The sequence below is a fragment of the Mus musculus genome, chromosome 14 (genome assembly GCF_000001635.26).
Source record: "Mus musculus strain C57BL/6J chromosome 14, GRCm38.p6 C57BL/6J".
In the NCBI taxonomy this organism is placed as follows: Eukaryota; Metazoa; Chordata; class Mammalia; order Rodentia; family Muridae; genus Mus; species Mus musculus.
In genome coordinates this window covers 101,669,458-101,696,602 of record NC_000080.6, presented here as the reverse complement: position 1 = coordinate 101,696,602, position 27,145 = coordinate 101,669,458, and the positions used below count along the sequence as shown (strand labels likewise).

Here is a 27,145-nt window from a genome sequence, read left to right as displayed (position 1 = left end):
CAGGACTTAGAACTGGGAGATGCTGTAAAGACTCTTTCCTGGTCCTTCCTACTCTCCAATTTTCTATCACTCCGGTCTCAGCTTTGGTCAGCTCTTCACAGAAGGCCTCCTTGTCTCCATCACTGCTTTCAGTGTCCTTTGTGTGTCTTCTACCTATCTCTAATCAAAGGGGAATGAACTCCATGGCCAGGGCATCAGTTAGCACTGTTCACAGCGTCTGTTGTCTAGGATAGTTACCATCTTGTTGCAAGTAAACGCTCAACAACTGTTTCCTGTATAAGTAAGGAAAGATAACAAGTAATGTGTATTCACACTGGGAGTGAAATTCTGGGCCAGTGATGTTCTAATACATGCTCTTCTTGAAATATCAAAATAGTGAGAGAGCATTCACTAGCACTGCAGCCAGAGAAATCTACTGGGGGGGGGGGGGAGAGAACAGAGGACTGACCTTTAAATTGTAGCAAAAACAACACAAAATACAGGTAGAGTCAAAGTTTATTCACATAAAGTTTAATTAGTCAAGTTAATGAAAATATTAAAAATTTTGAGTTAGTTATGGCATCAGAAATTTAACTTTTGTTGCAAATAATACAGTATTTGGTGTTTCTGTCAAGATGCTATGCCGCTGAGAGAGCAATTGCATTAAATCTTAACTCATCAGGGTCGCGTTCCATGAACTTCTTGCAAACTTCTATGGCATCCTATGGGAGGAAAGTATAAATTTTCAGTTTATAAATTCTGTATTTTTTTGATTCACACTAATTGTCTTGGCGAGCATTCCACTCAAGCCCTGCCACCCCGTCCCCCGCTTTTCAGAGTCTTACTAAGTTGCCTAGGTTGATAAACTCTCTCTGTAGCCAGGCAAGTAATTTCCCATTCCTTTTTTCTAATTTCTCCAAGTAGTTGTGATTACTAATTTTTGCCATAAAACCCAGATGATCAGGAGGTTAAATGCTCTGCAAGTTCAAGGCCAGTTGGTCCACACAGACGCTTTCAGGCTAGAACGTTAAATGTAAGACCAACTTTTAACCTAAAAAATGATATCGTGCCTTGATGTTAAGCCACACAATTTGTTCCCATGAAAAGATCTCTAAACCTGGGATCAAGTCACAGTTGATGCTATCAGATTCAATGGAGGATGACCTGTAATTAGCAACTCTTTTCAAGCCTTTCTCAAACTCGAGCTTATTCACACAGGGCTTGGGGACAAAGTTTCTTGCTTGTATAGTTTTAAGATGAATTCAAAATTTTGTTTGAGGATGTTCTAAAATGATCAAGGACCATGAAGCATCTACAGAAAGAAAACTTGCAGTCATCTTTAAAGATGTTTAAAGATGACAGGAAAGTCAGGAAAGTTTAAAACAGGCCAGTTACTTTACTGTTACCTCTAACAACGTCTCATCACTAGTTTTCCCATGGTTAATTGGAAATGGTTTCCGTCCATCTGTGGAAAATAGACAAATAGTTTAAATTCTTTCTTATTCTTACCTACCGATTTTGCTTAACAGTGAATCAAGGAAAGTTACATCGTAAAAGTAATATATCTTAATATAAGATTATCAAATATACAACCTATGGCTTTAGTTTCTCCCAAATATTCACAATTAGCATATGTATACCATTTGCATTTAAAGCAACTCCACATCTGGATCAACACCAGCTCTAAGCAGAGGTTTCTTCATTAAATGAGTGCTTTCTACGGCTGCACCTTCTGTCGGTGAAGCAGCAGCGATGCCTCTCTAGGTCACTGCTTGATGGGTCCCTGGTATTTACAGTACACGTTTTGGTTAGGGTACATGTTATCTTCAAGTAACAATTTTCTCCTTTATGTACAGGTCCCTACAAAAGAGAATCCCCAGTTGGCCTATAATAAATCTTTCTTGTTACTTCTGTTTTGTTTTTGAGACAAGCTTTCTCTGTGTAGCCCTGGCTGTCTTGGACTCTGTAGACCAGGCTGGTCTTGAACTCACAGATCCCCCTGCCTTTGCCCCCAAGTGCTGGGACTAAAAGCTGCAGTCACCCAGCAATCATTTTTTACTCTTAGAGATACAAACGCTTTGACACTTTTCAAGCTAAATCAGAGGACCTTATTTACATAATGACATGATTTTATCAATGAAAAGCCAGTGTGGCTTAATCGTATACTATCAATGAGAGTACCATAAAGCAAAAATTCAGCTAAGAACTAAAATATTTATGCAACTTCACAATAATCTTCAATAAGCTAGTCTTGTCTATGTTATGAAAATGTGCATAATGATAAGAGCCAATGCTAATCAAACTGAACTCGATCCATATCCAAACTTTTTAACTTTCTACATAATGAGATCTTGTTTCAAAAACAAACAGAAAATAAATATAGCAATAAAATACTCTCAGCCGGGCGTGGTGGCGCACGCCTTTAATCCCAGCACTAGGGAGGCAGAGGCAGGCGGATTTCTGAGTTTGAGGCCAGCCTGGTCTACAAAGTGAGTTCCAGGACAGCCAGGGCTATACAGAGAAATCCTGTCTCGAAAAACCAAAAATAAATAAATAAATAAATAACTCTTTTATGACAGTAGCCTCTTTGCCCTACCGTTGTTAAGACTAGATAATAGCCATTATAGTCTACCACACGCAGTTCCATTGTTTTATGCTTCAGTTTTTATGTGAAGGCAAAACTATGTAGGTTTCACCTTCTTAACTAAGTAAAAAATTAACGTGTATATTTCCCTGGGTTGTATCATTTATATTCTGATATCTTATTAAACTCTAAGAAGCCATAAACTCCCCTGAATAATTTTTTTTTTGGGTGCAGGAGTTTAGCATAATGTGGAGTTTCAACCAACCTTATTAAGAGTTAGATAACTGACCATTGTTCTTGGGATGTTGAAGAAAATAAGCAAAATGAAACGATATACATTTCATTCTAACAGCAGTTTAGAGCAAACATAACCGCTAAGCTGGATTTCGTCCTGATGTTGTGAGGTACTTGAACCAAGTGCACCAAAGATGCTAGAAAGATCCCCTCCCATTCAGCCCTGGTCCTCCTCTCTAGACGTTGTGATCCGAGGGGAGACTCACCACACTGACCATCAGCCTGGCCTGCAATTCACTCCTAGCCCAGAGAAGACCTGAACTTAAGATCCTCCTATCTTGCTAGTAACTAGGATCACAGGCCTGTAACTGTCTTGGCTTAATTTTTATATGAACGGTAACCACTGGCCAGGCACAGTGACACACACCTTCAATGCCAACACTTGGAAGGTGGAGGCAGGTACATCTCTGTGAGTTTGAGGACAGTCAGGGTTATATAGTTAAACCCTCTCTAAAAAGGGGGAAGGTAACTTGATGAAAACTTACATATTTACATAGATAGTCTCAAAGGATCTCCTGAAACAATACTTACTAAACCAAGTGACAAATGTTAATGCACAAAAAATGATCCAAGTAGGCAAATGGCCTTCTTATACAATGCACTAGACGGGCTATAGCATCTCTGTGCTATATATAGCACTCTTTCCCCAAACATATAAATCATGGTGACATAGCAGACAACAGGGGTTGAAGGAAAACTCCAATAAATGTCCTATCTTCTCAAAAATAAATGTCACTGACACAAAAGGCAATAAAAGCGATTCAAGAAGACAAAGTTCCAGAGCAGGGCCACCTAACTTCCACAGCTGAGCCTGGGTTCACTGCTGTAACAAGCACGCTCTGAGCCAGGTCCCTTCATGATGTCGCACCACTGCTACTGACATGTGGCAGTCCTACAGAAAAGTATTCACCTCTTTCAAAGACAGACCTAGAGAGGGATTACAGCGCCATGTCTGTAACTTATTTTCAAATGTCTCGGAAATACTAACCGGGTTTGACAAACCTAGGAGAGAGGTAAATGGAAGGTCTATGTACTATTCTACTTCCCATACATACCCAAAATTATTCTAAAATACGAGTTTTTCAAGCTTACTTCTAACAGGCAATAATTCATTAGTTAACATTTTTAAAATCTGTTTACTCTGTCTACTTGGAATTCCCCATTGAACTCCTATTTGCTAATTTATTCATTTTTAAATCTGTGCCACTTTCCTCTACATATACTAGGAACGTTCTGAAGCCCCCAAAGAAAAGAAAACCAGAAATAACCTGGTCCTTTTTATGAGTTAACTTCACAATTTAGTAACGAGTGAGTAAATAATTAAACACTGCCACCATCCTCTGTTAAGCAACTGCCCAGTAGGAATTACTGCAACATGCCTACAATCTGATGGGTTAAAAATAAGATTACACAGGATGGAGGTGGACCTCAGCTGCCCACTGCTTGCCAAGAGTATATGAGGCCCTAGGTGCAATCCCAAGAACCAATAAATACAGTGATTTTTAATTTGTTGTTTCCTTAAAAATAGCATTCTCTTAATCTCGATTTTTAATTCATGAATTCAGTATGAAATATTCCGCTTGCTCAATGTTCCTTCTGAATTGATTAGGACCGTTGCTGTCAGTCACACTGGGTAAGAGCCGATTTGTGTGGAAGGAATACTCAGTCGCTGTGCAGCTCTCTGTTCTCTACTACACTCCCAAGACTGGGGAGCTTTTGACGTCTCTGAACATCTTTACACTCACTTTTAAAAAATCCAATTTCCATAGGATTCTAATTTTACATATTTTAAAAAAAATGTGATGTGTGTGCATGTGTGCAGGAGCAGGTTGCTCACCCCCAGAGCTGGAATGACAGGAGGCTGTGAGCTGCCTGATACAACTGCTGTGGACCTAGACTTAATTTTCTAAACATCTTGTATATCACTGTCTTCCCTGTAAATTCTCTCATTTCCAATGCTAGCATCACTCTTAGGATCTCTGATTATATATTAACCATACTGTTCCTCTCATCTTTCCCAAATCTCCTTTCTCGTCTTACTTTGTTTTTCTTCCTTGCAGGCCAGGGAAGGAGCCCAGAGCCTGGCCTCTGCTAGGGAAGCACTTGACTTCTCCTCCTACAGCTTGAAGTCAGCAGAATGTGTATTAACTAGACACATGAGGCCTTCAGAGACTAGTTCATCTTCTCTCCCATGTAGGTTCTGTAGAGCTTATCCATCACGCAGTCCCTTCTAACTGGCTCTGCAGGTCCGTTTATAGGCCTAGCAATGACTTCTTTCACGTTTAGTGTGATTCTGACTCAAATCACAACACTCCTGCAGAATGCCCGTTTCTCTTTAATGAAGTACATGACTTTATTGCTACATTTCCTGTACAACATTTATAATTCTGTGCCTTTAAATAAGCTAAGAAAATCAAAAGTGGTAGCTAACAGACCCGTAGCAGAGAGGCAAGACAAGACTACACATGCATGGTTATTGAAAACACTTCTCCTTTGTTTCTTTCAGTTAGGATTGGTCTCTCTCTCTCTCTCTCTCTCCCCCTTATACTGGGGACTTCTTTTGCTTTTCAATACTGGGACCATATCTCCTATCTAAAGTTGAAATGGTAGGCATTTTCTCTAGTCACAGTTCACCTATTTGTAAGTAAGTTTGGATGTAACAAAATATTAAGTATTTAATCATTGTGCTTTGCCTTAAATAAGAAGCCATTACCAGACTAACATACATAGGGCAGTACAAAAATCTGAAAAAGAATGATACGTATTACTAAATAAATACATTTTAAAAGTAAAGAAGTTCACTCAGCTATGACAACTAACTCAGTAGCTTATCAAACATTGTCAAAGTAACTCATAGATGTTTCTTGTTTATTTTCTGCTTTACCACAGTGCAGAAGAGGTGTATATAAACATTCTTGAACTATAAGATGCTAGAATAACAAAAACATCTTTTTCTAGTTAAAAAAAAAAAACACTAAGCAGGAAAAGGATTATTCTGCCAACTCAATTTTAGATCTATCAATTTCAGGAAACAAAGTGAGAACAACAAGAAGAGCCTGGTCATTACTCTCCCCAGGATGAATTAAAATGGTTCTTACCTAATTCATAGAGATGCCCATCTACATGTACTAACGCAATAAAATGAAGATCTACTTTTTCATCTATACTTGGTGCCTGGAATAGGAGGGAAAATGTATGAAAAGCATTAGTAGTTAAACAAATCAGTTAAGTACAAATAAATGTATATAAATGATATCAAATGACAGAAGACAACATTTATCCAATCTAATTCAAGGCCAATTACTGATCTGAGCACAGAGTGACATGTGTATGTTTGTGACACCATGTGCACCATCAACAAGGAAGACACATGTTTAGTTCACCTAAACTGGAAACTGAACACTTGCTTAACTTGGAAGGCCCAGTGTCCAGCATAAGACGCTCTCTGTGGGCACAGCATGTACACAATGCACACTGCTCAATGAAATGCATGACTGAGCTCACTTATGCAATTATAAAGCTTTAAACTATGAATGTTAAAACATTTTTCATAACTCTAAAAATTAGCAACTCTTTTGAAATTAAATTTTAGGACACCAGAGAGTAAATCATCTGTTGCCTGAGCTTAAAAATCTTATGCTTTGAAGAACGCAGTATAAACAATCTTTCCAGATTCAAACAGCTTATAAATGAGAAGATATAAGGAAACAGTCTGATGATTATAACTGTAGAAAGGAAACAAATAAAATATAAAAACCTGTAACTTCTATTTCTTTGTTCTTTTCTTTAACCCTTAATAAACTATTTTAACTATACCTACATTTAAACTACTTAAACTATACCTACATTCCCTTTTATCAAATTCAATTTACACAAGTAGTACATTTCTTAGATAGTAGAATAACTTAGGTAAAGTTACATAAGCTGGCAGTTTATAATATATAGTAAATGTGTTAGCTATTTACCAACTCTAAATAAGTTGAAAGGAAGTGTAATCACAGCTAAATACATATGGAACTTTAATTATTTGAAGCAAAAATTTTGAGGTAGCTGAAACCAAATTATGTCTCCTATTGTCTAATATCTTTTTAGGCAACACAATATCTTATAACTCAAAGGTTGTTATTTCCATCATCAAATAATTATATATTTTTCAATAGTTTAATATAAATGCATTTGATATAGAAATTATAGTTACAGAATAAGCACTACCTTTTTACTCATTATTGTTTTATTTCATAAAGCATCCAGAATGGCTCCAAATATTTACTGACATAATGACTCATTTAGTCTTATTTTTCTTGAATTATTTCCCTTGAGTTATAAGTGAAAGAAAATCCTCTTAAACTGCTAGGGCAAACTACCTCTTGTCCATTGCCGTCTAGAACTAAAGAACTCCACAGCTGTAGAAATCAACGTTACAGTTTACCATCATTCCATTCCTGTACCTCTTAATACAGAGCCCTCTCACAACAGGAACTGACATTAAACTTTAAGACAATCTAGTTTTGTAAAGTTTTGTCTCCTAAAGATGCTAAAATATGTTTCGTAGTTTCCACCATGCTGGACAAAAGCCCAATCTTTCTTGAATCTAGTAATCCTTCAAATACTTGACATGGGCGACTGTCAATTTCCTTACTTCCTAATCCAGAAATGGCTGTGGTTACTCAATCTCCTATCATTTTATCAGTTAGAGGAGAGTTTTTCAAGGCTGACCCAAATCCTTATAAATTCGTTAAAACACAAAAAGCCCTACAAGGAATTTCTTAACTGGGAATCTTATTTTACAGACAATAAGATAATACTTAAAAATATTAAATATACAAAGGCTCCGAGTTTCAGTTTTCATAAATGATTTTCTTGAACAAGTGCCTTTAAGAACTGGGCATCATTTAGCTTCCATTGTTCATATCGCCCAGTGAGGTACAAGGCAGCTTTGGGTTTCTTATCTGGTTTAAGGCTTCTGAGTATTAAGATAATAGTTTTGTTCTACTACATCTGGATTTTTAGTTAAATTTTTTTTAACTTTAATTTTTCTTTCACATGTGTAGGGATTTTTCCTGATGAATATCTGTGAACCATGTGCGTGCACTGTCTACAGAGGCCAGAAGAGAATGTCAGATCCCTTGGGGCTGGAGTTACAGAACATTGTGAACTGCCATGTGGGAGCTGGGAATTGAATTGAGATCCTTTGAAAGAGCAACCCGTGTTCTTAACCACTAAGCCATTTTTTCCAGTCCCACCCCACTGAGGTTTAAATGACATTGTGAAAATATTTGTAAACTGTGAAGTGCTATATAAACCTTATATATTACATTAATATATTGTCACAAATATATCAAATCTAATGTACCAAAATGATGCACCAATGTCCCTTTTAACTTGAAGTGGAAATTAAAATGCAAGTCTCAAACCAGGTATATTATAGGCACATGCCTATAATCCCAGTACTTGAGAGTATATTATAGGCACAGGCCTATAATCCCAGTACTTGAGAGTATGTTATAGGCACAGGCCTATAATCCCAGTACTTGAGAGTATGTTATAGGCACAGGCCTATAATCCCAGTACTTGAGAGTATATTATAGGCACAGGCCTATAATCCCAGTACTTGAGAGTATATTATAGGCACAGGCCTATAATCCCAGTACTTGAGAGGGTAAGGCTGGATGATCAAGAGTGTGAGGCCAGCGCTACACAGTGAGATCCTGTCTTACAACAAAAAGCAAAATCCCTCAAAAGCAATGGTCAAACTCTAAAGCCTTCAAACTCTTCCTAAAAGGTAAATGCGCCAGCTTTCCTCAGGGCCTCATTCGTTCTGGGAAGCTTTGTCCTTTGACTGAAGTCTAAAGTCTGCAATCATTCAATCGCTCACAAGCATCCCAGGAAACCCAAGAGTAAGCAGGCAGCGAGTTCCCGAGTGCCTGCCTGGCCAGAAGAGCAGAGAACATAGCAAATATGAAAAACAGAAGCTAGAGATTGGGAGGGACATTTGCCTTACCAATGACATTTTTGTTTCTTTTAAATCCCCAATTTAGAAAGCTTATTAATCTCAAAGAATTAAAAAGTGATGTAAATCAATCAATTATCAATGCATTCATTAACTACTAAATATAAGTTTCACATTAGGAAATGGTTTAAGGTATAATTATAGGGCACTATACTATATATATCTATACTGATAGAATGCTACATTTGTATTGACCAATTAATCACAGATCTAGTTAGGTAGGTTATATATGTATCTTACACTCAAGAACACAGGGGTAAAGGCCTTAAGTGACACGTATGAATGGATAACACGTGATGGCCCCTGGACTACAACTCATGCAATGCAGCTTCACTCCATGTTCTTAAGCACTGTGCTATGGAAATTTTGCAAAGCAATAGGGCAATGGAATTAATATGCAGCAATAAACAATAATACACAAAGACATAAAACTGGAAATGGCAAGGTTTATATAACATTCTCTTTTACGTTTAGAATTTGTAAATACAGAAAATTTCCATACATATAATTAAGTGAATTGTCCCCTGGTCAGAATGTACAAAATTAAATTGTACTTTGTTCTTCCAGTTCACTCTATCCTTCACTGGGCCAAACAGTATATAGCACAGCGTAAGTATCAAATGGATGGATGAATAAACGTGTCAAATCAATGATGTAATCTGGTGAGGAGAGAAGTGGGGTGGAAAGGAGGAGAGGGGGAAGGAGGAGGGAGGGGAAGGGAGGAGAGGGAGAGAAGGAGAGAGGGGAGGGGAGGTGGATGAAGAGAAGGAGAAGAGAGGAGGAGAGGAAGAGAAGGAGAGGGGGAGAGAGGCAGTCTGTTGATATTCAGTACAAATGGAAGGCATATAAGGACCATACTGATATTTGATGGAAGCAACTGCTCAAAGAAAACTGTTGACTTGATAGTTTGAAGGTAGCTTTAAAAGGTAAATGGGGGGGGGGGCATTTCACTGCTTTTAAATGTTAAAATGTATGCGTAATTAAACTTCCTCTTGCTTCAAATGCCATAATGATTTATAGAAATAACAAGTCTCTGTGGACGTACGGCACACACCAAAGCATTCAGGTACTGCATGTTTACACAGGTTCTATCAAAGCACAGCTTGTGCTTTCAGTAGCTTAAAACATCACAAAGATAAGGGCTTGGTCGCTTAATTCTGCAGTTTACTTTAATGCACGAGAACTGTTAGAATTCTATCAACTTTGATATTAACAGCTATACATATATATACACACACATATATATATATGTATATACACACACATACATATTATAATAGTTGACTGATAATTTTAGCTTACAAGAGAAATAATAAAATTTGCAGGACACCTATATCAGCACACAAGGAGCAAATTTCCACCTCCTGATTGGAAAGATTAGAAACTGAACTGGCAGGAAAGATTGGACCAAGATTAAGCCAAACACCTGAGCCACATCAAGGAATAAAGTAGCTTAGATGCAACACACTACACCATGAAGGGTTTAGACTGAGGACAGACTAAGTAAAGCAATCCAGAGGATGGCAAGAGAGTAGTCATGCTCAGAAATAGGAAAAAATAATAAAGGAATAGATGGCAAAGAACTCAGAGGTACATAGCATTTGTTGCCCTAAGTTATCTAAGTGAAATCGGAGCGTTGAAGGATAAAGAAACACACACACACTTTAACAGTTCACAGAAACTTAGTGTTATTACAAATGCCAGTCAGTACTCAGCAATAGGCAGGGACCCACAGATTCACAGACTATGGAGTGGAAAGCTGGATATTCACCAAGGCGCAAGCAAAAGTCAAGCCAGACTGCAGAGCATGGAGGTATGCTTGCAATTTTATTGGGGCAGAAAAAGCTAAATGGTTGAGTGAACCAAGAGAAAAGCACTTTAAAGACGGAAGACGTTTAAGAAAAAACAAACACACAAACAAAAGAGACTGCCCTTGTCACTGGGAGAAGAGATGGAAGATTGACTACACTTACAACAGAATGGAGACCCAAAGATGGCAGGCGTAAGAAGGGTCGCCAGCGACGAAGACGGAGAGATGGACTGGTAGCCTTTGCAGGGCCTACATGGTTACGTTTGCCCCAGGGCAGGGATGCATGGTGACACAATGATGAGGCCTTCGCTCTGCAGTGGCTAGAATGAGGCTGTGGTGAGGATGGCGAGGAGGACTACATAATTAAAAGAGAGAATATTTTACTTAGACCACGTTACTGGGAGATCGTGAATCTTTAAAAGCAACGTATGGTCATACTTGTATTCATATGGTCGAGTACCTTCAATAATTGTATTCTAGTCAAAGATCACATATGAATGTTGGGTAAAATGGGAATTTATAACAAAGCACAAGGTTATATTCTATAACTTTTTAAGTGCTCATCTGAAATTTTACATATCCTCGTTTTCATTGCACAGACTCATGAAACTAAAGATTTAAAAGCCACTAAAATAGTATCGTTATATATATCAGGTTTTAAAAATGTAACACAAAAATTATGCAACAGACAAGACACATTAAGAACAAAAGCAGAGAAAAACCGTATCATAATAGGCACTGGTAAAACCAATTATTTAGAGTATAAACTCTAATAAGAGAGAAGTAAGCCCTTCAAATTATAAACAGGAGTAAAGCTAACCCTTGGGGGTGAAGACCTGAGTCAGTTGTCCTTGTCATTAGCTGACAAGTTATAAGGAAGAAAGGCATCAGAGCCTACTGTCCATCTTTTGAGTAGATAGTAACTATATAAACTGCGTACCACTTATTCTATGCCGGGTACGCTTTGAGGTATTTCATATCTATCCGTTCATTTAATCTCCAGTAAGCTAGGGGATAACTCCAACTCCACCCAAAGCTTACACTCAGAGGAAGCAGAGCACCAATGGGCGATTGTCAGAACCAAGCTCATGCCACCAGCATGCTGGAGGACTGCAGCTACTTCAGATGAGACTCTAGAGCTCAACGGCCTTAGTCACCAGCACAGAGTCTATGTGGGGCCAAGAGAATGTTTGTGGTGCCAGTTTTTAATTATACTAAGTTATAGTGAACCCAGGTATAATTCTCTTAAGAATAGATACTGGAGGACAATTTTCCAAATGCTGTTGTTCCAGGTCATCTTATAACCATCACCTTCAACAGATAACATCTGCTGTATTGGAGATTTATTTCTAGCCTGACAAAGCCACCCTCTCTATAGGTACAATAAGAAGAAATGAAAATAAGGGTCGTCAGTTCTTTGGTGATAATACATTTCATCAGCCACGACATTAGCGAAGCGCCTTTAGCTTGAAATGATCTTCAAAACTCTTCTCATTCTTAAAAGCCTTTGTTCGCACTTTGTTGGCACTCTTAATATGAGTGTGTTATACACTAGCCAAAAATACAATTGGCATTTCCACCATGGGGGGTTAAGAAAAGTTCAGCATGTCAGCACTCACATTAACCATCCAGCAGAAATATACAAAGGGACCCTCAGCTTGAGTCCACGTGGGAATACAAGTGAGTACCACATAGTGTTTGCTCTCACAGATTGCTGCCATCAGTCTGCATTCCTTCAAACGAGGGCCAAAGCGAAGAGGAGAAAAGGCAAACCCATGAAGGGGGGAGAGCATCGGAGTAAAGAGTGACATGGAAGCCAGCCGGGACTGAAGAGCAGGGCAGACAAACTATCTTCTCAGAAGCTGGGAAGGACAGAGTGCCGTGACAGTTACTCACTGAGATGACGATGGCAGATTGGGAGATGAAATGCAAGGAGGTATTCTAGACCAAGAATCCAGGTAAGGAAAAAAAAAATCCATCACACACAAATAGTAACAGGTAGAACATGGTCAGAACTAGGTCTGGAATTTGATTTTTATCTTTCAATCTAATAAGTTAATTGTTATCATTCCATGGGTGCTGGCAAAAGACATGAGATTTCTGTTAGAAGCAACTTTACTATTCATAGCACAAGGAAGCCCGAAAGTTATGTGAAGTCACCCAGGATAATGCAGGTCCAGTGTTGTGGGTAGCCCTGGGGCTAATTATATTTGATGTTAATTCCATTCTCCTGTGAGTGGTTGTGAACAAGGAATGAGTCAGCACTCAGGTGATTTCCTATAAACCTGCTTCCCACCTTAATTTGTAAAATAAAGGAGAGCTGATGATTGGGCAGAAAAAAGGGAAGGTGGAGCAGAAGGTGATGGGGAGAGAAGAGAAAATTGGAAGAGGGAGAGGAGGAGGAAAAAGAAAAGCAGAGCAGAAGCACATGGCCTGAAGAAACCGTAAGTTCTAAGGGATCGCACAGATGTGGAAGATGGTAGTGGAGCGGTAGATCTGCCCAATCTAGGCGCACAGCATGTATTCATATTAACTGTGTTGTGTTTTCATTGCCGGGGCATATTTGGGTGGAGATTTACTGCCAACAGTCCAGAAGGATGCTGCATATGCACTGGGCTGCACGGCTGGAGAGGAATGTCAGGTTGGAGCAAGCATTTGTTTTACAGCAGACAGTAGGCAAACCAGCATTGCCCTGGTGGTAGACTCCCTCTCAGCCCTTTAAGTTGCTTACTACAAGCACACCTTTAGGTAATGATGGTCTCGTTCCTCTGTTTTATAAAACTTGTAATTTCAATTTTACAAAGTCACAAAAACACAATTAGAGGCAATATCCAGATATGTCTGTGATGCCCCATATGCTTTATCATTTGTACTTACACTGTCTCCCCTCATAACTTTTCTTCCTGAGGTAATACAACCCATTTATTGGTATCGTATCCAGTATTTTCACACATAAGCACAAATACCTCTTTATATCCATGAAGGACTGGCTCCAGAAATTCTGGTATAGAAAAATCTGTGGATATTCAAATCTCTTATATAAAATCTTATAATACTATTTCTGTGTAACTTGCATGCATCTTACTATACACTCAAAGTCACCTCAATTACTTATTATAACACCAAATACAATATCAACCCATGGAAAGTTATTATACTGAATCATTTAAGAGAATAATGACAAACTTATCTGTAGATGTTTAGTTCAGGCACACTTTAGCGCATATATATATATATATATATATATATATATAGTGTGTGTGTGTGTGTATGTGTATTCCTATTAATTATGTGAGTGTACATGCACATAAGTGACCTTTGCACATGACCTTTGGAGGCCAGATGAGAGCATCAGATTCTCTGGAACTGGAGTTAGCCTTGGTTTTGAGTTGCCTGAAGTGGGTTCTGGGAACCAAACTTGGGTACTCTGGAAGAGTAGTACAATTGTCTTAAACTTTGGCCATCTCTTCAGCCCTGCGACACATACTTCTACAGGAAATGTTTGACCTACGGTTGGCTGACTCTACAGCTGCAGGTATGATGAATACAGAAGGTCCACTAAGTATAGACGGAGGGAAAACCCTCATAGTTACAGCAGTGCACTTATCACCCAAGCTTTTACACTAGCAGAAAGCTTTCATCTACCTGCCACCCTACATGCTCATTTTGTTGGTTCTTCCAAGGTCTGTGGGAGGCTGGGCACAGTGGTGCACACCGTTAGTGCCATAAAGGAAGGTGACACAGGAGGATCACTTGGGTTCAGCAGTTCAGGGCTTTAGTGTACTATGCTGATAGGATGTCCACATTAAATTTGGCATCAATATGATGACTTCCTTTGAGTGAAGCACTACCAGCTTCTCTAAGGAGGGTCAGAAATGGAACAAGCTAGGCACTACTGTAGAATTCATAATTAATTTATCATGGTTCCAGCAGATTTTACCTCTATATTTTCTTAAAAAAATTTTTTTTAATTATTTTAAATTGTGTGTGTTTGGATACGTGCAAGTATGTGGAAGACTGAGGATAACCTTCACCTTGGTCCACGTTTCACCTCTTTTGCGGCAGTCTCTCTTGTGTTTTGATTCTTGTCCACATACCAGGCTAGCTGGTTCATGATCTTCTGGCTTCTCGGATGTCTGCCTCCCATCTCACCATACGAATAATGGGGTGACAGACACTCATACATGGCTGGCTTTTCTGTGGTGCTCACAAGTGGCTATACAAGCCATTGACCTATCTCCACATCCTAAATGTAATTTGTTTTCTCAGGGTTTTTTTTTTGTTTTGTTTTGTTTTGTTTTTGTTTTTCCCCCTAACAACTAGAGAATTGTTCCAGGCATTCTTCAGCCCTGGTCCTGCCTCTCAACATTAACATCTCCATTTAGTGTTTTCTTAGTTTTCAACTCGACTAACAATTTCCACGTGTTGATACATTTTGTCCATCATGTCTACTTCAACCTTTAATGCCATTATTACACATTCTCTGATAGTTTGAACTATTGCATATGGCTTAATTCTGTTGTCTCCTGACAGAATATTAATGTTTCCTTTTTCTTACTATTTTTGGTTAAAAGTCAGATATCTTGTATAGTATCATAGACACAAACAGTCCTGACATTTAGGCATGCCCCATCAAAACCTTAATGTAGAGCAGTGAGTCTAATCCATCCAGAGGTTGAGCTGTTCGGTTTTGTTTTCGGTACAGTTACCCTCAGTGTAAGAGTAGATTAAAGTCTAGCATTCTCACTAAGAGTGAGACCTGGGTTAATGGAATCCTTTTTCAGCTCTGTTGCATGAAACGTTCTAAGCTTTTGCCCAAAGCCTATGCCCAGAGGACTTTCTTCATGACTTCATTCATCTTCACACCAGTACTTATGGTTCTTCCTTAGCACAAAAAGCTTTCTTTGCTCTTATTCAACCAGCCAGAGCATAATTCCTTACTTCCTCTCTATCAAGCACAGGAGCTTCCCAAGGAGTCCACTCGTAGTTAAGGATCTCTCATAGAGAGACTGCAGAAGGGATTCGTTTGGGGTCTTTAAGCTTTGTTCTCCAGAAGAGAAGAGCCCAGGTGAGTGCCTTCCCACAGTGGTCGCTGTTTGCCTCCTCTATGCCTTCACCTGAAGATCTTTCCTGCCTTGTCTACCTGCAGTCAAACTCCTGAGTACCCAATGAGATCTGTGGAGAGGGGGTGTAACTCTTCTCTTTGGAGAATTCACAGAGACTGTATAGTCTCCTGACAGCCTATAGCAGTTTGCCTTTCATGATCTGCAAACGTTTATAGCTCTTTCTTCCTTTTTCATTTGTTTAATAACAGGTGGCTCTCTGTGTTTCCTTTCTCATCAGTCATATATTTGGGTGCCTATATACCTCAATAATTGCATCTCCACATTTCTCAGTGCAACACACTACTCTCTAAACAGAGATAGAAATGATGCACCAGGAAGACATCGTTGTGTTTTTATTGTTGTTAGCTTTCTATACCTGTAAGTGATGGTCTAACAAATATTTACAGAAATATCTCTATATACTGATCAAGCAACAATAACCACAGCTAACAATATTGTATACTAGATAGTCAAAGATACTAAGGCTATAGATTTCCACAACAATCCTATAAGATAGAAATTCTGATTATTTCTAAACACAAAAATATAATTTTTGGTCAAATATTGTCCTATTACTTATGTGTGATTCTAGCTCTCTTTCTGAACATGTTTTTCAGTGTGAGCATATGTAACAGAGGAAAGAGTGAGGAAAACAAAGTCATATTCCTGGCTAAGTATGTTTCAAACATCTTTGTATCTTGGCTAACATTCTACAGTATTAAAATGTGGATGATATATTATTATACTGTCTTGTTCCCCATAATGTAACAGCAGTTCAAGTGGCTCTAATCAAAAGTGTTCCAAATTTTGGAGCTTGTGGAATTAAACAAACAAACCAACAAACAAACAAACAAAAACCTACAAGTGAGCACACCATTTTAGATTGTGATCTTGGATTAGGGATGCTCAAACTGTATTTAAACGACAGTGAAGCTATTAGTCAGGTTCTTGTTGCCTCTATGTCAGACTTAAGGGTTTAATAAGTAACTTTTGGTTTTGGTTTTGGTTGTTTTTTGAGACAAGGTTTCTTTGTGTAGCTCTGGCTGTCCTGGAACTTGCTCTTTAGACCAGGTTGGCCTTGATCTCAGGGATCCTGCTTCTGCCTCCCAAGTACTAGGATTAAAAGCATGGACCACCATGGCAGGCTAGTAAGTAACTATTTGAAGTTTTAAATATTGGAGCAGTAATTCCTAGTTTTCACTCTATTTATACTTGCTTTTATCTCATGATGATAATCTCTTTCACATGAAGGATTGCAGAGTCATCAGCAATTATCAACTAAAATAGTAACAAGCAACAATGTTTGCCAGGACATTAACAGAACCCTATGTCCCACTGGCAAACTACACTGGAATCTTGATGGTGTAATGAGACTATCTACAGCACTCTATATGGAACATGCAGTGATGCTGTACACTTAAGGATATTGTGGTTTGACTCCAGATTATTATAACAAAATAAACATAGAGAGTCATGCAATTTTTAATTGTCCAGTACAGGTAAAGCCATGTTTTAAATTAGCTGTAGTCTATTAATTATAGAACATTATACCTAAAAGTATCATAGCCAGATCGATCTTAATTAAAACCTTTTACTTGGAAGTGCTAACAGTCATCTGAACTGGCAGATAGTGGTGCTGTCAGGCACCTTCACTTAGTCAAAAACACTAAGGGGAGAGAAATAAAACAAGGTGTACCGTAAACCTCTGCCTCAATTATAGTTCCCCAAGCAGACACTTTCTGGAGATCTAAAGACACTATAAAGATAAAATATTCTACTCTTCAAGCAGAACAGCATTAGAAACACTAATTTAAAAACAAACAACGGCGATGACTATAATTAGTATAATTCTGCCTAATTTAAGAACAATGATGTATCTGGCTGGATCAATACCACATAAGCAGGGCTTTTTAATCACAAAACTGGATTTATAACAGCTGGCAGCAATATCAATATTTTCAATAATATAGATAGCTACTTCCCTTCAGCACTGTCAATAATTTAACTGGTTCACAGTTGTGTCTTTATCATTTCTACCTGCATCCCCCAAACATAATTCTAATTTCCTGATTGTCAAATTTATAACTATTTGCTGGAAGAAGGTAAATAAAATTAAAAACACCTAAGGTCCTTACAGAGAAAATTTCCTTTCACAAATAATATGTATACACTCTATTTATTTAAAAAAAAAAAGATAAAACTATTCTTCAGATAATTTAACACCAAGCAATTAGAACTGCTTTATAGGCCAAAATGAAATTACCTAGAACTTTAAAACAGAGACAGAGAACCTGGCTAAAAGTATATTCTCTACTATATTTTTCACATTTTTACATTAAATAACAAATAAATGTTTTTAAAGAATAACATTCTATTTCTCTATTTTATTTATTTTATTTACTTATTTGCTTTTCTTTTTTGGTGTTAGGAAGGCTCTATAACAGTGTTACATCCCTAACACTTACTGATTTGTGTGCTTTTAAGATTTTATTTATTTATTTATTTATTTATTTATTTATTTATTGAGACGTCTTAGAGAAACTAATGAAATCTTCAAAAGGGATAGTTTTGGAAATACATACCATGAACCAAACAGAGTATACTGAACACCTTTCTTTTAAAAAAAAATTAGCTTCTTATATCATGATTATGACTCCTTAATGAAATATACACTTGTCTATAATTGAGTATAAGAGATGTCTGTTTGTTATTTTTATTGGTATTTACCCCACGTATGTGGGTCTGTCTGCGTGAATGTATAGCACACTAGTGCAGTGCCCACAGAGGTCAGAAGAAGGCATCTGATTCTCTGAGACTGTAGTTACAGGCTAGAAGCTGCCAGTGCTCTGAAAGAGTATCAGGTGCTCTTAACCTCTGACCCATCATCTCCCCGCCTCACAGGGTATTCTTCTAACACTAGAACCATCACTGAGTCTTAAAAACAGAACATGGAAAGAAAAACAAAAGCCTTTTTAGGGATGCTCCATACAGCATAAAAAGACTATAAATATATAACCTTTTAAAGATACATACATGTATATGTGTGGAGATACATATATTCATATAAGGCTTCCAAGCCTTAAAATCAGTATTATTATTTAATTTTAAATGAATTTCTGCAAATTTTAGGTTAGATTTTAGCACAATACACTGGATGAGAGGAAATTTAAAGGTGGAATTTAAAATAGAAAAAGTCAGATCCAGGCAAAAGATGAAAACTTCTCCCTGGTCAATTGGCAAAGATGACAAAATTAAGCACAAGCTAGAAACCAAATCCATAAACTAGCACCATAGACTCTATAGGCAATGTCTCTTTACCGTATGAGGCAATGTCCACAGCCTCAGACACTCTTGATGCTTACCCTCCCTTGCAGGACTAACAACTGGGTTCTCAGCTGAGTTCCTAATTTCTAGTATTACCTGAAATGTAACCTTACTGTTCTCCAGCTACCTAGACTAAGTCTCAGAAATTCTTTTCATATAATTTGAGAGTAGTTCCAAGTAAGTTTTTCATTGAGTACCAAGTTCTTGTATCCTAAAATGCCTTCTGATCTGTAAAGTTAGACCACAATGTCCAATGAATGATGTTAAGTAAGACTTTACCATTTCCATATGTCAATTCTGTTGTTATAACTAAGGCAGGTTCAGATGGGAGAACGGCATCTAGTTAGATCTGAAAGGTGGATTTTCTGAGGTCAGGATAGATGTTTCCCTTCAAGGAATAACTTACCACTTTCATTTCTAACATTTGGGAACTGGTAAAGGAGGCGAGAGGTCAGAGAAAGGCAAGGCTTCCCTGCATTCAGGGAATAGGGTGAGAAGCAACAGTGGAAGGAAGGAGCCCACACAGTGCATGAGATGAGAAGCTAGCCAGGGACCCCAGTGTTTCTTACTTTGAAAACAAAATAAAATCAACTTGCCTCCAAAAGCTTTACCCCAAGTCTTGGAAAGGAAAACAGGTTGTGAAAAGTAAAGTAAAATCTAAAAATGGGCAGAAAAAATTTCCAGCTTTATAAAGCACTTACTTTACTCTCAGCTGTGTGTGTGTGTGTCTGTGTGTGCGTGTGTCAGTGTGTGTGTGTAAGCTGGAGCTGCACTTGCCAGGTGTCATGAGTCACTGACATGGGGCTGGGAACCAAACCCAGTTCACTGCTGAGCCATCTCTCCATCCTCTAAAATTTCAAACTTTTTGGTAAAATTGGACTTACATACCTTAATCAGAAACTTAAATTCTACATAGGAACTGAGTTCTTCCTAACATCCCTTTCCTTCACAGCAAAGGGAAGAAGACAGAAGAGCCCTCAAGGAAGGGTTATAAATGCGAGTGAGCCTTCCCCTCAGGTATTTGGGAGCTGGTTTGGGCTGAATGGGCTGATTTCTGCTGTACCTCAGGGCTGGCAAGATGGCTCACAAGGTATAAGCTCCCGCCACGAAACCTAATAACCTACAGATGTGGGGCGCTGGGACCTACAGGGTGGGAGAAAAGAACTGTATCCAAGAGTTGTCTTCTGACCTCCAAACACAAGCCCCAGTATTCACTCACAAGCATGTGGATGCACACAAAATAAAGGTAGTAAGATATTTTAAAAGCATAAACCTCTTCAATTTGCAATGAAGGCATAAACTGTATCTACAAAATAACTAGATTCTAACAGAGTCTCTCACACACACACACTTGGCTATGTTAATATGAACTCTCCAGATGTTGATTTAACCAATGAAAGACTGAAATACTATTATATTTTATACATGTGTGCTGACAAAATATAGTTTTTCTTATTATTCCCTAACATTTAATATCTAACCAATAAGAAATCTACAGATAATTTTAAGAACACAAGAGGATATATATATTATACAAATACTAAACCAATCTATTCAAAGGACACATAAAATGAACAATGAATAAAAGTTAAATGAATGTTTTACACAAGGAATTTTTTTTTTTTTTTGAGTATGCCTGGAACAATCTATCCACCAAAAATACTGAGACACAACTGTATGCGATATATCCTTAATTATATATGTAATGATATATATACCTATCTGTGATTATATATTTGAAATTAGAACGTTACTCAGCTATTAAATAAACTTGTGAGTAAAAGTCAACAACACTAACCAGTTGCATATTTCATTATACATTAAATTTGATTCTATTTTGTGACTTAAAATTAATTTTTTTTGTGACTTAAATTCATTTCCCAAACTTACTAAAGAACTCATTAGCAAGGCAACATTATTTCCTTCTGTCAAACAATGAAAAATTTAAAAACAGAATTTAACACTAGTATCAAAATACACTATTTACATGTATGAAATTGTCAAAAAAAATCAATTAAAAAGGGGAAACATTCAAGAATTTAAAACTTACATTGGCTATGCTCAAAGCCATTAGTGAGTGGAATAGAAGATCTTTGAAGAAAAAAACTTTCTTATTCATGTTTACAACGTACAGCTTCTAGCAAAGAACATGTTTAATTCGGTTGTTTAATTGACCCAGTAAAGGAAAGACAATTACCCTATGGGCTGAAAGCCTTATGCATGTCTATCCCTTTAGCCCAGTAATCACAACTATGAGGAACCTCTTTGGAAGAACCTGCAATGAACATTTGGATAAAGACTGATATTTAATAGTCTATTTTTAAGTTGAAAAACTAAAAATATAATCCTCAAAATGAAGGAACGAGAGAGTAAATTGTGATTCACTCACCTGGAAGTGTGAAAAGATTTATTTCTAATAAAGTTCTGAAAAAGAACTACTTCGCTTATTCTAAAAGACTGAAATTAAATATGTAATGCTAAATGTATTTTTTTTGGTATACTTTCAATTTTAGCATGTTTATTTAAAGGAATAAATTGTGTGCTTTCTGTCAGCTAAAAATCCAATAATAATTACTCTAATTTACCCGGTGGTTCTTTCTGGCCAATGACTGAAAGTGGAGTTGGAAGGCAAAGACCACTTGGGGTTTTCTTTCTCGCCTTCATGTACGACTTGCAAATGTTTGTCCGTTGTTGCACTATGGACTACTCATTAATTATTAGAAATGTCCAGGCTCTCAGAGTCATTGTGTCTGAGAGAATCTTTTACTTTACCAGGTAGTCTGGTAGAGGCCCAGGCTCTATCATCTTTGAATCACCTGCCAGCATTCCGACAGGACTGGATACGTATAGTCCTTTTTAAATTAAGTAAATATGCTTATATCTAATTATAGTCATGTTTAACCATACATTTAGCATTGAGCCATACAGTATTGTAGCATATATGTAGAACAACACTTTTGTTGGTCAAAATTTTGCTTAATATAATCTCAGTAAAGTTTCTAACATGGCACTTTAAAGAAAAAAAAAAAAACAAAAACAAAAAACAAAACGATAAAATCGCTACAGGGATGAAATTCAAGTACAACTAAAGGGCTATCTATGAGTTGACTGTTTCTCAGACAGTCCATTTCCCACCCCAGGCAGGATGGCGATCACTTTAGTGCAAAGCATGAAGTGGCTACACAGTCAGCCTGTCAGCTGTCTAGCGTGTTGTGTGGCCTGGCGTGGGGGCACACACCTGTGATCCCAGCACTTGGCTGGCAGGACTAGAGGTGGACCACGCAGCGGGAGTGCCCGAGTTCAAGTTCTGGCTAAGCCTTGGGGACAGAGGCTGAGCCTCGCCTTGCGGCAGCTGCTTCATCTGTAAAGGGAGATAATACCTGTAATTCCTAAAGCTCCTAGAGACGCAAACAGCACACACTGAGTCACTTCTGCACCACTGTTAAAGGGACAGCAACCTAACCACACTTTTAGTCTGGCTATCTAGTAGTGCCGTAGCAAGTAAAAGATCAAAGGGTAGAGACTCTTCCACTAAAAACTTAACGACCAGTACCCCTCTCCCAGGTTTTTGTTGGTGTTGTTTTTGGGTTTTGGTTGTTGTTTTAAGTTTAGTTTTAAAAACAAAAGCAGTATCTTTCAGTGAGTAAACAAAGCTAAGTGAAGTGGGCCTACTGTCTCAATTTCTGAATTAGCTAGTGTCTGACAGACAATAATGGTGAGATAGTGAAAAACATCTATGGAACAATTAAACTGTGGCAGCAGACCATAGCCAATATTCTGGAAAACAAAACAAAGCAAACAAAAAAACCCAAAACACAAAAATATTAGTGGGTCAACTTAATGGACTTCTCCTCGGGTTCACAAACTTCAGCATACAATACACCCCCCCCCCCTCAGCCCCTCCCTTCTCACAATGTTCTGGGTGTCAAATGATACCATCTGTGTCTATGACCAACTTCAGTACACACTATTAACTAACGGCTTCTCTTTCTCTGTCCATTCCTTTTAACACCTAAGTGACCCCGAGTTTATTTTTGCCTTTCCATTATTCCCTTCTGAGAGTTTACAAGCTCCTACCCAAAGACAAAAGGTTAAAAATATCTGCCATGGTTTTAAGACTTAAACACATAAGCTAAATGCCTTTCATAGGTCAAAAACACTACAATCCATTACAAAGTAAATACAATTTCATGATATAAACTCAATTAATTCATCAGCCCAATTTGATAAACACTAGATATAGCATCTCTGGTACCTCTGCCTATAAAGTCCAGGCTTCCTTTGATTTGGCTTCATTCCCATTGCCATTCAGGTTAAACTTTCTCAATGCCTAGTAAAATAATATCACCATCAATTCACTGACTGCCCATCACCATTCTTAAGCAAATTCTGAGATTAACTCACTAATCAGTATAGTAACCTAATTATAGTTTAATAAGGTAGGCATTATTAGCTTTAGTTTACACATGGAAAATATATTGCCCACATTAATAAGCAGAGGAATCAGTATGAAAACTACATCCTATGTCCTAAACTTTCTCCTACGTTATTTTTTACTGAAGCCCGCTTCAGCCAGCCTTACACTGGTAATGTAAAGCATGGATGACAACCAAGGTCCATATTCTCACGGAGCCCACATCTTAATAAGTCAGCAAGATGAAGAAATAAATGAAAGGGAGAACAAGCTTGCTACAGACTTTTAAAAGACTGGGAAGGAAATGGCATTTGATGATAGACAGTAATACAGGTAGATGATGAAAGAAGGCCTCCCTGGAAAAGGACTAAAGGCGAGATCAGAGAGGTGAGAAAGGGTCATGCCATCTCTACAGCGAGGACAGGTATACCAGAAGGCTAGGTTACCAAAAAGTCCAAATATGGTATTAGGCTGAACATCACACCAACCTTAACGTTCTATTACCAAATCTCTGTTATTTGATAGTGTCCTGGTTAGTTTAGTTTTTTTTTTTTTTTTTTTTTTTTTCAACTTTTTGTTTTGGAGGTAGCTGGGGGTGGGGGGTGGGGGTGGCATCAACTTGCCACAAGCTAGAATTATCTGGAAAGAGGAACTACAACTGAGAAATGCCTCCTTCTGTTGGGCTTGTAGTCAATCAAGCCTGAACAGCATGCTCTTGATTAATGAAACAAGAAGAAGAGAAAAAAAATTGTCCCTGGTAGAGGTTTAAGCTGGTTGTAAAATAGATTTGAAACTATATAGTGTGGGCCTTTTTCTTCAGTGACAAGAGAACATTAATATATAATTACTAGGGGACAGTAGTAAGATCATCTTATAATCTGCAAATCAATCCCACAAAACAAGGGACCTCACGTAAAAAAGCTCTAGTTGAAATATTTACTGTAGAACTCCAAAAAAAAAAAAAAAATCTAAGATTGTGTCCTTTTTGTTTTTAAGACAGTGTTTTACTGATTATCCACTGATAGCTAGTCTGGAGTTTACTATATAGATGATGCTGGGTTAGGCTTCGCAAAGATTCTCCTGCTTCTGCCTCCCCTTAGTGCTGAGATGAAAAGAGTTTTCTCTGACTGTATACTTGTATCATATGCACATAGGTACCCAGAGGCCAGATGAGAGCTTCAGACAACCGGAGACTGTAGTAACAAGGAGCTATGAGCTAGCCCAGGTGAGTGCTTGGTACTGAATCCAGGCTCAGTTCTGGGAGATTTATTCTAGAACAGTGAGTGCTCTTACTGTTGAGTCATATCCCTAGCCAATGATCCTTTTTTTAATTTTAATCTTCATAACACAAAAGACATTCCTAACCCAATACTGGAAACAGTAAATATGTAGTGAGCCTTATGTATTAAAAAACAGTTCTGAATAATTTGAAATTGCAAATAAACAGATATCAATCCTAGGCCTAAGAACCACAAGAAGAAATAAAATTCCCTAACTCAGAAGCTAAGGTGCTATTATTGACTTATAGGAGGAAGTTTATATAGCACTAAGGTAGAAACAGTAGCAAGTAAGTTTAAACCGAGTAAACAGACCCTGGGTCTAGAATTGTTAAAAGGTAGGAAAACGTACATCACTGTTTGTTTGTTTGTTTGTTTGTTTGCACAGGGTTTCACTATGCAGCTTAGGTGAGCCTGGACCTCATCTTGTACACTAGGTTACCTCAAAGTGCTGATCCTTATGCCTTAGCCTTCCAAGTACTAACATTTTAAGCTTATACCACCACACGTGGCTTAAGAAATACATATTTAAGTAGCTAAAAAGAATATGAAAAATAAATAAATGCAAATCATTGAAGTCACATGGAAGAGTGCATAGCATAGATAAAATATATCCAGGTTATAGAGTGCTTTATGTAGAGGGTCACATTGAAGCTAATTCTGAAGGCTGAGGAGAAATCAGAAATGCAGGTGCTGTGAGAAGAAATATTTTCAGAAAGAGAAATTATGAGAAAGAACAGCAATAAAATAAGAGATTGCTAGAAAGAAATGTTTTCAGAGAAGTAGCCAAAGTAGCCAGAGTTAGAGGAGGCCTGAAGACAGGCAGGCTAAAGAGGGCCACACTGACATAGAAATGGGTAATTGTGGAGCTGGAGAGATGGCTCAGCGGTTGAGAGCACTGACTGATCTTCCAGAGGTCCTGAGTTCAAATCCCAGCAACCACATGGTGGCTCACAGCCATCCATAATGAGATCTGACGCCCTCTTCTGGTGCATCCGAAGTCAGCTACAGTGTGATTAGATATAATAATAAATAAATCTTTAGGCTGGACTGAGCGGGGCCAACCGGTGCAAGCAACCTTCATTTCCAGCAACCACATGATAGCTCACAAAATACAGTGTACCCATATACATAAAATAAATAAATAAATCTTTTTAAAAAGTGGGTAATTGTTATAGATAGCCCTGGGGCTAATCATATTTGATGTTAATTCTGTTCTCCTGTGAGTGGTTGTGAGCAAGGAAGGAGTCAGCACTCAGGGGATTTCCTGTAAACCTTAACCTGCTCCCCACCTTCATTTGTAAAATAAAGGAGAGCTGACCATTGGGCCCATAAAAAGGAAGGTGGAGCAGAAGGTGGGAGAGAGAAGGAGGAGAAAATGGAAGAGGGAGAGGATGCAGAGGAGGAGGAAGAAGAAAAGCAGAGCAAAAGCACATGGCCTGGAGAAACCGCAAGTTCTAAGGGGTCTCATAGATGTGGAAGATGGTAGTAGCGGTAGATCTGCCCAATCTAGGCGCACAAGAAGTAATCATATTAACTGTGTCGTGTTTTCATTGCTGGGGCATATCTGGGTTGGAGAGATTTACTGCAACAAAAGGGAATGGCCTCAAACTCTGTTTTTCAACCTGATATATCTCAGAGGTACAATGCATAGAAACAATGCGGCTCTAACAGTGGCTCTCAACTGTGAGACATGAGAAAGCAGGAGAAGAAATTCATTCTAGTGGGAGTAAAGCTTATGAAAAGCCCTCTCAAAAATACTGCCTTCCTTCCACTCCACTCTGAGAATCACTGCACTAAGAAAACAGAAGTTTGAGTCACCAACTGAATTAGATGTTAGGAAATGTAATGGAGGGAAGCCTGTAGAAACATGAAGGGACAGAAAAGACGGCCTGGATAATAACCTCAAACAAGGACACGTGTACTCTGAAATGTCAGTGGGTCATTCCTGTGGTGGCATCCAGGATTACAAAGTATGATGAAGTTTTAGTCTGGACAAAAAGAGATGTGTCTGTCATTCAATGCTAAACCAATAAACTGGATGAAGCTCCAGAAGGGACACAAGAAGAAGGCACCGCAGTACTCTTGGAAGTGACTATGTCTGAACTGCTTTATTATAAGTAATTGGCATCTTATTATAATCTTCTATTGGTCCTTATCACTAGTTTTAACTCTGCAACCCATACTTCCTAAGGCTCACAACAAACAACGTAAACAACAGAAGCACTGAACTAATTCAAGGCTGCCCACTACACTGGTCTACTGTAAACTCAATACAAACCAACAGTCTACAACGTTAAGAGACAAACCCGAGAGCAGCTTAGAAGGGATAATTACAAGGACACTCA

At 38.1% G+C, this 27,145-nt stretch overlaps 1 protein-coding gene across 4 annotated transcripts in view; it reads right to left on the bottom strand.

Annotated features, from left to right (window-relative positions):
* Nucleotides 1-477: 477 nt before the first annotated feature.
* Uchl3 (ubiquitin carboxyl-terminal esterase L3 (ubiquitin thiolesterase)) overlaps nt 478-27,145 on the bottom strand; it is a 42,234-nt gene continuing 15,566 nt past the window's right edge. The window contains exons 7-11 of one of the 4 annotated variants that reach the window (XM_006519246.4): nt 22,345-22,467; nt 10,841-11,032; nt 5,956-6,031; nt 1,386-1,444; nt 478-701 (exon numbers count right to left, since the gene is read on the bottom strand). In XM_006519246.4, coding sequence (XP_006519309.1) covers nt 618-701; nt 1,386-1,444; nt 5,956-6,031; nt 10,841-11,032; nt 22,345-22,467 — 534 coding nt within the window. In that variant the 3' untranslated portion in view covers nt 478-617. The remainder of the gene's footprint in view (nt 702-1,385; nt 1,445-5,955; nt 6,032-10,840; nt 11,033-22,344; nt 22,468-27,145) is intronic. The other 3 variants (XM_006519248.3, XM_006519247.3, NM_016723.2) reach the window with 3 other exon arrangements.